This window comes from Haliaeetus leucocephalus, unplaced genomic scaffold, assembly GCF_000737465.1.
Source record: "Haliaeetus leucocephalus isolate CR32 unplaced genomic scaffold, Haliaeetus_leucocephalus-4.0 Scaffold712, whole genome shotgun sequence".
NCBI classification, from domain to species: Eukaryota; Metazoa; Chordata; class Aves; order Accipitriformes; family Accipitridae; genus Haliaeetus; species Haliaeetus leucocephalus.
Genome location: NW_010973148.1, coordinates 2,642,479 through 2,656,867, shown reverse-complemented (window position 1 = coordinate 2,656,867; position 14,389 = coordinate 2,642,479). Strand labels below are relative to the sequence as shown.

The window sequence follows — 14,389 nt, the reverse complement described above, 5'->3', positions numbered from 1 at the left end:
AGAATAAAGGATTAAGTGCATTGTATTTACTGTAGAAATATGTGTTCTGGCCTTCTGGATCCTTTCTATAGAGACAATTTTTAGTGCTGTTCCTTTTTTTTCCAAAGAGATGTGTAGATAGTGGTCTGGAGAAATAGAGAAGAGTGTCTTCAGCCCTTACTCAAAATATTCTTCTAGTCTGACACAGGAAGCAGAAAACATACCTCAAGATAGATCAAAGACATGTTTATGACTGTAATAAGTGTTGGGTTTGAGTACACAAAACCAGTGTTCTTACTGTTGCTTTCATCTACAGGCAATTTTGACGACTTCAACTTACAAGATGCATTTGGTAATTATTACACTCTTGCAAATTTTGGGAGGTAGGTGGGAAAATAGTGACTGCTCTTTTGACTTGTTTGTTCCTGAGTATCACTGCATGACCAAGCATGACACCTTCCCCACATATGGTTTGTTTAAACCCCAGTGGAACAATTCAGCTATGGGTGTGTCAAAATGTTGACTGCATAGAACTGAAATGTGTCTTTGGGAACACTCAGGAATTCCTCTTAAGGGGAAAATGTCTTGCTGTATAGACATAATCCTGTGCATTTCATTGTGTAGATATAGACTTATATTCGTCCTTCAATGTATCTTCTGAACAATGTGTTAAATGGTATTTAAACTTTTTTTTTTTCTAACCATCCCTGACAGAAACTACAAAGAATCCTCTTCCATCTCAGAGGCCATCAGCATCAGATTCAGGTGAGATCTAATTGGCTTGTAATGCCTTTCACTGTGAAGTCAAGTGTAGTTGTAGATACTAATTCAAGGGCCTGAATTTTTCAAGTCAGTGGCACACAGAGTTGTGATATTTCTATAAAAGAAAGTCGTTCCCTAATAGCAAAAGGATTTCTGCATTTTGGAGTCTTCTGCTAGTGTTTTCACAAATTTACTTTGTGATTTCACAAGCTTAAAGACCCTGTGAGAATCCCTTCTTTTGGCTTTCAGTCTGTATGTTTTGAGCTTGCTCCCCCTGAGCTGGCCCTTGGCATGTACCATGACCACCAAAAGCAGCATGTAGTTTGACAGATAATGCCTGGTAGCTCTGTGGTGCTATTCCATGGGCCACTGTTGAATGAGCATGCCATTATATTAAACATTGTGAGGTGCATTTTGTGTAAAAATAGTCTAAAACTAGCTCAGTTTTTGCATTATGTTTAAAACTTCTTTTCCTTCTTTGTAGGGGATTTCAACTTGGAAGATGCTCTTCATCCTGGTAAGTATCATGTTTTCCTGGATACTGCTCAGTGGTACTTGGTGCAATGTCTATCTATTACTTAAATGTAATAAGGGCGCTGAGCTGATTAAGGTAAAAGACTGCAGATAAAAATAATTGCAGTCTAGTTATGTTTATTTACCTTCATTTTTAAGGGTCTGTACCACAAAAACTGTATGTATTTCACTCATTTGATAGACAAGTCCCACTTGTTTCATTGCTGGGTCTTCACTAGATGGCACTAATTCCATAAACTATTACTTATGGAAGTAGTTTTTAAATCTGAAGTAATCTTTTCCTTTCCAGGAAGTAATTTTAGTAGCACAAGGAAACATTAATCTGTTTGAAATAACATGAGGGAAGGTGCTCTTTCTATGCGCTTCAGCTCTGCAGTGTGGCCAGCAGTAGAAATTGCAGTATTTTTTTCACTCAGCCAGTAAAAGATGCATCCGGTTAGGCAGATAATGCACAGTAGCTTTTTGAGTACCGTCACTGGACCTGTTGCAGTATAGACAGCTTTCCTAACACAGGGCATACAGTTGTAGTACAGTAGCACTGTTTGCTGCTGTGTTTGATTTAGCCCTTCGAAGTTTTGTCTCTCTTAAAACAGTCTGTTTCCAACTGCTGACGGTTTTGAAAACAGAATTGGCTAATTGGGAAACAGTTGGCTGAATGAATCAGATGGTTCACGTAAGTGAAGAGAGAGGATCCTTTATAGGACAGCAAGCCTAAGTTGGGGTCTTAGAACTGTGCTCTGGAGGTGCCTGCCTCTTTACTTTGAATATGCAGAGAGCCTAAGGAGACCTGATCTGACTTGTGCTAGAGCTGGGAGGAAGCAAGACCATGCAACATCAAGGAGAAGTAGCATACAGAAGAAATGGGCTACTACATTGGTTCAGCTGTTGGTGAAAACACGGTTTTAGAAAGCACTGCTGGTGTGTAAATTTGATGTGGGCAACAAAGACTGTGACCAAACAGTACAGAGATAATTACTAAGATATCTTATTCTGCTATTTTGTGGCAAGCTAAACGAAGTGTCTCTGTGGGGACTATATTTCTACTTCTATTGTATCTTGTCCAGTTTTTTGTTTGTTTTTTTTGGGGGGGGGGGGTTGTTTTTTTGTTTTTTTTTTTAGAGTAAGGTACCAACCTTTATTATTGGTTAAAATCTGGTAGTTTTAAAAGAGGAAGCAGCCAAGTAATCTGTACCTGGTAGAAAAATTTAAGGAAGTTCAACGCTGGAAATCAGATATGCAAACTAAAATACTGCATAACACTTACTGAGTTCTTCTGTATATGTTCAGTTATAGCAAGGGTCTGACATACAAGCTAATGTAGTAGAAAAACTGTTAATTGCATTAAGTACAGTGTTTAACCTAAAATAACAAAACAAATACAGCATTAGCTCATGAAAGGAAAGGAAAATTACATGGGGAAGATTTGATACCATTTTTTAGGTCAGATGGTCTTTCAGGGTCACTATATGCTCTGGTTTTGGTCTCTTCACACTAGTAACTTTGCTGACTTTATGCTAACTCTTATTTGTCTACAGGTGACCCCAAGCCAGGTCCGCCTGCAACTCCTAGAGACACTGGTAAGACTGACCTAACAGGAATTTCTGAACAGTAGAAAAGTATTTGTTAATCTTTCCTAGTCCCTTTCAAAGCTACTGTATTATAGTCTGCTTTTGATATCTTAACCTTTTTCTTTTTTTTTTTTCTAAATATCTCTTTGTGTGTAGATAATCCCAAGCAAGGTCCACCTGCACATCCTAAAGACACTGGTATGGCTTGTAGCACAATCTCCTGAATCGTGACATGGTTTTACTATCTCAGTTAAACTTCTAATAATTATCGCTTGTTAACTGGGTGCTATGTATGTCAGATGTTGCACTGGATAAACACTGAGGATTGAGGAAAAATTGTCTTGCAAATAAGCTTTGCGGTAGTCTTGAAATTTCATAACAAACCTGTTGAGTCACTTTCTATTCACTTAAAAGCAGGATGGTGTGGGGAGGAGAAAGGATGGGACAGAGTGTGTGTGCTTGGGGCAATGCTGTTCTTGGCTGCTTATGGTGGAGCACCTGTGTATTGGATTGAGTCCCTTCATCTTTACAAACTGAATCCCTGCTAGTCATGCTAAAAAGTAGAAACTACCTGTGATCTGTATTCTTAAAGCATCTAAATTAAAGGTAAAGCTCAAAGTTAAAGAGTTGGGGGTTTTTTAGTGTTTTTTTTTAAAGGCCCAGTTAAGAAATACAATTCTTTTGTGTTTGAAAGGTAGGCTTAAAATACATGTCCTTCCCTGCCTGTTGTGCTTTAGAGGTCTTTTCTGTCTTTGCCTAACTCAGAACAAAACAGATTCAGATGGATGCAGCTGTGATGATGCCATTATCCATGAATATGTTGGTAAAGAGTCCTTACCTGGAATGCAAGCACTGGTTCTTGTTTCTTCTCCTGCCTGATTTGCAGCAGATACTTGAATTCAGATCTTGCATGCCTCAGTACAGTGCTTTTGCCACCCAACTAAAACATCCTCTGATGCAGTGCTTTTAGTTTTGCTGCTCAAAACAGATTGGCTTTGCATAAACTGAAGATTCATTGGCAGCAGAGGGAAGGAGGAGAGCTCAGCCCCCATGAGGTAGGGTCCAGTGGAAGAGGAGAGGGACTGGTTCAATGTCCTGCAATAAATCAGAGGAGGGAATTACATTTGGATCTTCCCATCGTCTTGCAAGTACTGCAGACACTGGACTGTGGCATGTTGAACTCTTTTTTTTCCTCTAGCTACTGTGTTGTACAGGTTCAAAAGACTGGTTGTGACTTTGAAACCCAACACAGCTGCAGCCTTGAAAAGAAATGGTCCTTTCCTGTCCATGTCCTTTCTCTGCTTCAACAGGATAGTGAGACTTGGGCTGTTCAGTTAAGTAGTTTACAGGGCTTCTTACTTGCTTAGTCTATGACTTGTGCAGTACTACCTGCTCCTGGACACCGACTTCTCTCTGTTCAGGAAATCCAGAGGCAGTAGTGCTGCTATCAAACTGTGTAGTGCTGAGCTGAAGGGACTTGAGATTGGGAGGGCTTTTGAAACCTGAACGTGTTGTGACTATGACACTGAGCCTAAAACCACCACAAACTCAGCTGAACGATCTCGAGAAAACTTGCATGTCATTATGTGCCTTGAGATGTCTTTTCACTGAACTTAAAATGTGTAAAATAATTTTTTTTTAATAGGCAAACTTGATGATTCAGATCTATATGATGGTCGTTTACCAAACAGAGGAGGTCATGGTGGTGGCAGCAATGGTAAGATAGTAGATTGTGCTTCATATCGATCCTATGGCCACCTGAGCTTTTGATAAAAGCTTGCTCACAAGCTGGTTAACATGGTCTAATTTGTAACACCTTTGGTTCTGATATCTGAAACTTAAGAGCATACCTTCCAGTTCAAAAGCAATGTATTCTGTCTCTGCCAAAACCTCCCAGATATTTAAGGGGTAAAACTGGTCTAGAGGTAAAACCTTCAATGATTTTTACTGTTATGCTAAGAAAGGTGCGTTTTAAAACTGAGATGTAAATGTGGTGCTTATTTCAAAATTTGCCATGAATGTAGTTCTTAAAGGCATCCAGGTATTATTTTCAGATCTTCTGTGACATACTATCAGTTTCTTTTAGTTCTTGTGGTTAGGAAGCCCAGGGCTGGGCCAGAAGAGGGTCTGCCGTGTGTTCTCAAAGATTTCATCTGTCCCAGAGGACAAATTGATCCTTATACTTCAAAGTGATGTAGGGTATTCCTACTCTGAGCAGCACAAAACCATTTCATAGCTTACTCTCAGAGTAATCTGCCATGTCCAATCATTATGGTGCAGCTCAGTACAGAGATGGTCATTGGGATCAAGCTGCACATGACAGTAGTCATCATTAAGATGGGGTTAGTCATCCCTGTGTGCATTACTGCAACTTTACTATTTCCAGATCAAAGTTACCTTAAGTATCCTGATGTGGTCTTGAGATGTGCCACTGGTTACTGACTTCTTCAGAGAGTTGTCCTAGACAGAGATTAATGATCCTAATTTTTTGGGAAGCTTTCACCTTCCAAGGTTACTTTGGGGCAGTAACATGAAAATTGGCGGGGGCAAGAAGCATCTCTTGAGACTCGTGTGGTGTTTTCATCTGCACAGGTTCCTGCTTCAGTGGTACGAGTTGCATAGTGATAAATAAAGATGGTATTTACAGAACTTCTGTCTTGTTTGCTAAGAGAATTGCAAAGGTATTTAGTAAATGAGGCTGGGATTTTAGGAAGAGATAGTTGGTTCCATGGAAATACAGTTGAATGCTACCCTGAATTTATATGCTCTTCCTCTCCACTGAGTATTCTGTGGTGGTGGGCAAGTCGATTAAACCAGATTTCACAGGTGTGCCGCACTCATTTTGTAGAAGTGCTGAGCACCCAAGGCTGAAGTTGGCACCACCATGAGCTGTGCTTTGAAAATAGAAAGTTTGAGTGCCAGAGCTTAGCACTGTATGGATATAATAGATGGCTTGCAATTTTGCGTGGTTAATTGATTAAAAGGTTGTCAATTATTATATGACTGTTCTTTAGACATGTAAAATATAAACCTTTTGTTCATTTTTACAGAACGGAAGGACCCAAGTCCAAATGATGGCCAAACAGCTGAGGGTAAATATATAAATTTATGTCTGTGATAGATTTAGGGTAGCTTTTTTAATTAGTGGAACTTACAACAGGCATGCTTAAGTTGCTTAACAATAGGCATTGCTAAGAAACCAATGATTATAAAATTAGAGGATTCAGTTTTCATTATTCGCAAAGATAGAAGGAGTTGATTACTACAGTTTCATGTAATAATTTCAGTTTATTGTTTTTTGGAAGTGTTCACAGAGTTTACTTTGAGACAGTGCAAGTTTGACATTACTTTCAATTCTGAAAAATGTATACAAACTTTTTTTTTTTCCCCCCACCCCAGCTTCTCAGGGAGCCATAGCTGGAATTGTTAGTGCTGTGTTTGCTACTGTAATTGGAGCAGTATCTAGTTTCATTGCTTACCAGAAGAAGAAACTCTGTTTCAAACAAAGTGGTAAGAATTCTAAATTAGTTTTGTTTTCTACTGTCTAAAGAGATGTGGTTTTGTATTTATAGGGGGGGCTAGAAATTGTTCTTATGCATAAGGTAGTTTTAATAGCATGATGAATTTGTGTTCACGGGGAGTAATCTCTCTTACTAGTCATCTAAGACAGGGTGTCTGAAGAATGTCTCACCCAAAATTTAGACTTTCAGAAGCAGACAGACTTAAGGGTCTGCATTTCTTAAAATAAAAGCACTTTCTGCTAAAGAGTAAGCAGGAGAGACTGCAAGAAAACATTTCTTTAAGGAAAATTGAGTGCAAGTTGGGGATTAGACGCTATTTTTGTGGTGAAAAATACTTTGTTATTTCTAATTTTGTAAATCTTGCCTTTGTGTTTTCACAAGATGTTTGCCTACGTACTAGTTTTCTGACAGCTACCCGGATATTCATCTCCAAATGATTCTTTCTTCTGAGTCATCTATTGCTTGCTATCTGCTTCCTTTCCACCTAAATACGATATAACTTGTATCAGAGAACTTTGGGAGTACTGTGGGTGATAGGTGGGGCAGAAGCTTTGTTTTTGTCCTTTCAAGTCTTTCTGACTGGTTGATGAAGTGAGATGATAGAGCAGTCATCCAGCCAGGCACTGCTGTTTTTAATTTGGGAAGTTTGAAAACTGAGTAACATCTACCACGCATGTTAAAATTAGCATGCAGGCAACACAAGGGCAACTCAATTACTATCAGCAGCCCAGATTCTTCAGTGCTATTTCTTCTCACAAATTATCTCCATTAATCAACAACTTTTGAAGATAAGAGAATTTGAATGCTAAATGTCTGTTTTTTTCCTAGCAGATGAAGAGAATGTGAATATGGAAAGCCATCGGGGAGCGCAATCTGAGCCACCTGGTAAGAGAACAATCTAGATGGAAGATCGGCTTTTTGGTGGGGATCCTATTAAATGCATTTTACTGACATCTAACATAATGGAGAAAATTACTTAGGCTGTTTTGTTTTGTTTCACAAAAAAATGTTTGTAACTACCATGACAGCTTAGAGTTGAATCAAGATTTCAGTTCTGATAATATGGCCACTCTTCTCTAGTTTTTTATTCTTTGAACAGATTGGTTTATTGCCTTGAGGAGTCTTTGAAATACAGAAGCTGGAGAAAGTAAAGAATTTAATTTTCTCTGCAAAAGTGTTAGTAAAGACAATTATGAAAGCACAAGCCTGCCCCTTTAGTGTGATACATAACTGCAGTTCGCTGACAGGTGTTTTATTACTGTATGTTGTGTCTGATTGGAATCTGATACCTTTTTTGATTGTAAACCCATAAAGAACTCTGCAAGAAAGTATATTAAAAAATGTTAATGGTTTTTGGGCAGAGGTGAAACTACACTGGGGGCAAGGAGGTCTGAACTTACTAGCATGTTGTTGTAACTAAAACATTCTCTGTTGTGAACAGAGAATGATTCTTGTATGAAAGAATCATCAAATAATAAATCTTTCTACAATGGTGACAGCTGTGGAAGGATCTCTTTTAAAGCAACAAAAACCCTAACAACCTTACCCTTCCAGGTATGGTTGTCTGGGGTACTTGGCTGATGGAACAGATGATTAACTCCAGGAAAGCCATAGACAGATCTGGAGGAAACAGTATAGGTGAAAACTTGGCCTTCTAGCCCTTGTGACTGGTCAACAAAGGAAGAAGCAGTACAAACTCATGCTGAAGCTTGTTGAGAGTCTTTGAAACACTGCATATTAAAATCTCAGAGCAGTATAGATCTGCAATATATTCTTCCGTGGGCTTAATCTAAAACCTGCAGAACTAGTTCTGTTTTTTTTATAATTTAAAAAAAATATATACCTTATTTCTCTTAGGTATTTCATCAGTTTGCTAAAAACTTCCATCTGGCTCATGATCCTCTTTATAAACATTTTTCCTTTAAGCTGTTATATATATAAAACTCTCAAGGAGAAAACATTTTCTTGTGACTGGCTGTTGAAGTCAGGACTGGAGATAGGCAGGTATCCTCAATTCAGCTATGCATTAGTGAAGCAAGTAGTATTGTCCGAAGACCTCTACCAAAGGCAGTTAACATATGAGTTGGAGTCAGGATATGCTAAAATTTTGGCCAAGATTCACCAGAACTCAGATATGAAAGATGAGTCAGACGATGCATACTTTATTTTAACCAATAAAATCAAATGTGGCATGTTATCATAAATGATTACTCCTGCCCACATATTGATGTCGTGTTACATCCCAAATTTCATACCTCTGTTATATTTTGCAGGCAAGTGTGAGCATGTTTTGAGCCAAGAAACTGGGCAATCATGGTCAGCATGGTGCTACTCCTGATCTAAGTTCTGGGAGTCAGCAGACATTTACTCTGCTTTTGGTAATATAGTGTTGACGCACCTACATGGCTTCTAGTTAGAAGCAGTCTTGCATTAAGCCAGGTCAGATGGCATGGCAGAAGAGGTTTGCATTTTTAAAATTTTATGTAGACTTATCTTTGACTTCCTGAAAATGTAGATAACCTAGGCTAGTGCTTTCTTTGAACAAACCACTTTTTCTATCTGTTACCCAGACTGTACTCCATTTCATTTTTGCATCCACAAAACTGCAAGTCTGAAACTGCATGTTGAGTTATACTGCAAGTGTAGATAGCTACACGGATCTAGTAGGATGTGGTTATTTGAGTGAGAAATCTGGGATGTAACATCCCTTGGTATGCAGGGTGCTGGCTTCACAGAATCAAGCCTCTGCTTACCTGAATTTATCTCACAGTTTCAAATGCCTACTAAAAAAGTCTGTTGTCCACATACAGTGTTACACAGTAATACATAACTTACAATATATACTAACTTGGTGTATTAATCTTGAGTTGTTTTTCACTTTTTAGTTCAGCGCACGCTTCTGGAGAACTAAATTCAAGAAAGGACGATGAATAACAGATCATTGAAACTGGATAGAGAGCCTGCATTCTGCCTGAAAAAAAAAAGGAAACAAAAAAAGCATAATGTAAACAGCAGTGTCTGAAGCTACATGAGAAAACAGTTCTTGTTTGAAACACATCTGGGAGTGTGACTTAGACCTGAGTACTTCTCTATGGTTAGCCCTGTGAAGCATTGTTGCACACCAATATATGGCCTTAATGACAGGAGTGTAGAAGTATGTTGTGCCTTTACATGCTTTCCTTTACTCCTGTGACAAATGGGTGTGTCTCAAGTGCATTCAGTATGTTTAACTTTTCCTTACCTTTCCAAAAACAATAAGCAATTAATGTTTTGTTATGCCATTGCTCTCAGGCGGTGCAAACATTTTTTTAATATCCTGAACGCAGTGAGTGTACCAGCCAAACAACTGGGTCTATGTTGTGGGCACCTGAAAGCAAATGGCTCACTGTGTGTGGGTAATGGATCTGGGTGGGGGTACTGCTGATACAGTCTGTGTAGCTGCCTGGGTCAGCCACCAGGGAAGGGATACTTGTTCTTGAGCATCCAGGAGACAAAAATTCAGTTTTGTTTTTGCATAATTTTTTTTTGTTGTATCTGTCTGGTACAGATTCAGAACACCCAAACTAGTGCACGCAGACCCTTCATCCTTTCTGGTTCTTCCTGCTTAGCAAGTATTGAGCTGGTCAGATGCAGAAAAGCCTGATTTGCAAATCAGAACCATAATCGATTTTGTACATCTGGTAAGATTGATGTTTGGCAATTGTCTAAACAGTTGTGGATGAAGCATTGGGGAGTGGGGATTAACATCTTCAGGCTTCCATAACCAAAAACTTAACAGAAAATAATGTTGAATTCAGAAGGCTTAAAAGACAGAAACAGTTTGAAAGTACATAATAGCAAGACTGACCAGAACAACAACCCAGCCTCATTCCACAAGCATCCTTTGAACAATATAAATAGCATATGTGTGAAGAATGCTTTTGGACTTGTGAAGGATTGCCATCGGGATGAGGACCTGTGATTGCATCCTCAACTGAAAGCACTTGTGAGTTTTGCTGTGGCTCTTGAAAGCCGCAGGAAGGTTTCAAGGATTTGTGGAAACATGGAAAACTGCAACTCGTAACAGTTAAAGGACTAAGTCTGGAATAATAACTAGTTCTGTCTGGAAGGAATAGTCTGACCAGTTCTGTTGGCTTTCATTCTAATTGTTTCCAATTTTCATGCAATTTTACGATATGTGTCTTACTAATGTGCTTCAGCCACCTGGCAGAGTTCTACAGAAAGATGTCATTTCACGGAACATCTTAGAAGTCATTATGGATTTGGATTTTAAACATGTAAATATGTCTGTGCATTCAAATATGAATGTATGCCAAGGATAATTCATTTAAGAATTTCTTGTACATGTTCCTTAGCTTGCAACAAAGCTCTACACAGATTTTAGTATTTTGTTATGGAATTAATTTGTAAACCTCTTTTTGCCCCACTTCTGCTTTTAGTATAAAAGTGCTAAAACCTTTAAATGTGTTTGAGGGTGCAAAAGTGATTTTTATATAAACATTTGATCTATGTAAATACAAAGAAATGGAATGTACTGCTTACCTGCATGAATAAACAGGTATCTCGTATCAATGCCAAGTGTAGAGAAAATGGAAATAAGCCAGTGTTTCTTAGGGATAGAGTGGCAGGGGAAGCTCAAACTAGCTTTTAGCTAACCAGACTCTTGAATCCTTCTTCAGCTTTTGCAAGCGTAAAAATTACTTACTAAAACCTCCTATCAACATTGTGATTTTTCTAAAAAGAAATAAAAAAAAAAAAGAAAATGTTTTTGTATATTCCTTTGTAGTAGCTCTAGAAATACAAAAATTTTGGTGCTCTACCAGAGCATTTTTCTGTCTGCTCCATCAACAATTCAAGTTTATTTCTTACAGACGTTTTAATCATTTTAGAAGGAAGTTGGCCAGTTAGCAACAAAGCTGTGAACTGCTTTCACAGGGTGCTTACCAGTGTGAAGTGCAGAGAAGACCTCTATCTGTGTGAAGGACAGCACCTAGATTTGGTAACACAGAATCTACTGAAAATATGCACAGCAATAGAAGGCTTAGTATGGGCAAACTTAACAGTGTTTGCCTTGAATGTTCCTCAGCCACCTATCATCGCAGCCCTTAGGAGTTGACACTTTTGCAGGGCCATGTGTCGTTGTCTCACCTGGTGATACGAGAGGATCGTAACTAAATGAGATGGCAATGTGGGCGTTGCCAAGTGACTGAAGAGTAGCAAATTTACTGGGTTTTTTTCAGTCTAAACAGGCATAGATTGCTGCATGAAATTTGGGCACAGCTATATGCCACAAAACAGGCAAACCTGAAGATGATGTTTGGAAGGAATTGCTGTTGTAATGCTGATGTCATCTCCTCTGGCTTTGTCCATTTATGGCTTCACAGGCTGGAGTTGGGAGAGAAGGAAGAAAGACTGGCTGCTGCTACCTAGGAAGAAAAGGTTAAAGAGCAGGCTTGAAATTTCAGGCTGTTCTCTTGTGGTGAGCAAGAAACTGCCAATTTATGGGTTTCTGTTACTTATCTGTGGATAAAACGTAGCAGTTCTCTTATTTTTTTCAGTTATTATTTGGGTATTAATTGCTACGTTGCTCTTTGCGTCACTAACCATTGAGACTTTGATCTTTTGCCTTCCTAACTCAACTGCTCTTGCATTGCGTAACTAAATATCTGAATTCATTATTTCTCACCTTCATTGGGTCGAGAAACATTATCAGTTAACAATTATTCTTCACCCTACTGAGGTATTTTTATGGTTATCTCCCACAGATCAGCTGCTGCCCATTGTGGCCTTACGGGCTGTCAGTGACTTTCAGATCCCAATTTGGGAATTAACGTTCTAGTTTCCGTAAGAGTTTTGATCAGACTGTTGCAGTTGGATGAAAAATTACTGTCCTTTGTGCAAGTTGCAGGTTCACTCCTGGTGAAGTACCTTCACCATTAAGCTGAGTTTAAATAGATGGCAACAAAGCTCTGTCCCAGTCCTGTGGCACACCCTCTTCAGTTCTGGTTTTTTTCCAGTCTACTTCCTTTGAGGAGGGGGAGTTACCTTCGGTAATAGGAGGAAAAAAGCAACGCAGGATCTTCTTGTAGAATATCATGTTGCTTTAGCTTCTACAAGGGAGCTGAGGTGGCAGTTTAGTTCATCCTATCAGTGAAAGGACTGCTTGAAAAATGTTTTGACTGTTTTCAAATGTGATGTCTATTTCAAATACTTATCCAAACTTACCCAAATGAATTCATTGGGCTGTGGAAATGAAAGCAGGCGATTCTTAAGCATAAAATTTGGCAGCTTTTTACTGCAGTTCCTATTCATGCTCATTTCAATATCTGTGCCAAATTTTGAATACAAAGGAAAACTTTTTGGTGCACTCAGTTTTCAGTGTACCTTGGGCTGAATTACACTCCCAATTGTGCATTTTGGTGTTTTTCTCGCTAATTGTTTTAGGCCACTATCTAAACTGTACTATTCTCTGTGTGTTTTTCACTTGACAAGTTTATGAAACAAACCTTAACCTTTTAATGAACTGAAAAGGTTATTTTCTTTTTGCTCTTTTCACACAGATACAAAAGACACATTTGAAAGAAAGGGATGAGATGATTAGGAATAGGAAAAGGACTTTAATGGAGAAAAAAATACAGTTTTTTCAAACCCCTGCATTTGGAGTATTTCAAGAACCACAAGAATAAAGTACTAAAATGCATGTTTCTCCATCTGCTTGTGAAACGCCCTTGAAGTTTTAGCTAGCGTGTAGTAATTGTATTCTTCCATTGCCGAGAAATTGTATCACTGATTCGCTTGTGTATTTGGCTTATATTTAAATTAATGTGTAGTATTACCAGATGTTTCAATATTTTAATTAAAATACTTCCGTTTTTATGACAAAAGATTAATACTGTAGAATATTAGTGGCTTTCCCTAGTAGTTCTAGTGTATAATTTGGTTCTTTCATCTCCGATAGACTCATACAGCAGGTCACCCATGCCAAAAAGAGCCATGTCTAACCTCTGCCCACAGGAAGGATGGGGCTGCAACTGTGGTGAGTTGTGACTGTCCTCTGCTTCTCTTTTAGCTTGTCTCATCTAAAAGAGGCCTGATGGGCTAAAAGTATGTGGTGCAGAGAATAGACAGACACACTGGCTCTGTTTCTCCACCCATTTGCTATTTCTTAATACATTTTTTTCATGTAAGAACAAGTAAAAAAAATTTGGCAAGTCATCCACCTTGTCAGGTGAGTATTAGACAGAACTTTGTTTTCTCTTTAAATAGAAAAAGATGGGTCAATGATTTTTCAAAGTGATAAAAATGCAATGTATGGTCAGGTGTGAGGCCTTATATTTGTTTTTAATATGTAATATTGTTTACTTGATACCTCGGGCAAGCAGTTGCGTGTCTTTGACAGAGAGAGCTGAGATTAAGAAGTTCCTGCAATGCACTCCAAGAACAGAAGTGGGATAAGTATTTCAGACATCCTGACTCCAGTGCTAGGTGCGCTCATTCCTGGGCCTTATTCGTACTGGTTTTATTTAGCTGGACAGAGCAGTAGCTGGCTTCAGAAGAACTAGAGAAGGAGTGAATCATCTTCAAACTTAATTTGAGAATGTTCAATATCCCAGTGAACTAGTATCAGCAGACAGGTGAGGTAATGCATTTTGGGAAGACTTCACTTACAAGAACAACTGTTTTGAAGTAAAGTTACAGAATGTGAGCTGCTTGGACTTGCCTGGGACTAGTACATATCCTTGCTAACTTTCCTGTTCCTTTCAGGCAAATTCATCACTGATATGAAGATTAGCACATGTGTGCCTGCTTTTGTATTCTGGAAAAAAATAAACAGTGGACTTATGGGATTGCTTGTGTCGTGGTATAATTCTTGTTTTAACTGGCTGACAAAGTCATCTTTTGTGACCTAAATGTCCTTAACTCTTCTGGGATTGAGCAGTTGGCCCTGACAAGGATATGATGATACCTAAATTGAGCTTTAGAACTTCTATTACTAGCTTAAAAGTAGTTAAGCCATGTGATACA

General features: G+C 38.6%; 1 protein-coding gene across 2 annotated transcripts; it reads left to right on the top strand.

The window, feature by feature from the left end:
* The first annotated feature begins 231 nt into the window (after positions 1 to 231).
* Positions 232 to 9,348, top strand: CD99 (CD99 molecule). Of its 2 annotated transcripts, none has more exons than XM_010580439.1 (10): positions 232 to 362; positions 694 to 744; positions 1,226 to 1,258; positions 2,811 to 2,852; positions 3,000 to 3,041; positions 4,489 to 4,560; positions 5,894 to 5,935; positions 6,243 to 6,353; positions 7,196 to 7,249; positions 9,250 to 9,348. In XM_010580439.1, exons 1-10 carry the CDS (start codon positions 323 to 325, stop codon positions 9,273 to 9,275), a joined length of 513 nt encoding a protein of 170 aa, XP_010578741.1. In that variant the 5' UTR covers positions 232 to 322; the 3' UTR covers positions 9,276 to 9,348. The 2 variants fall into 2 exon arrangements, with proteins under 2 accessions (XP_010578741.1, XP_010578740.1); XM_010580438.1 differs by having other exon boundaries at positions 7,193 to 7,249.
* The last annotated feature ends 5,041 nt before the right edge of the window (positions 9,349 to 14,389 follow it).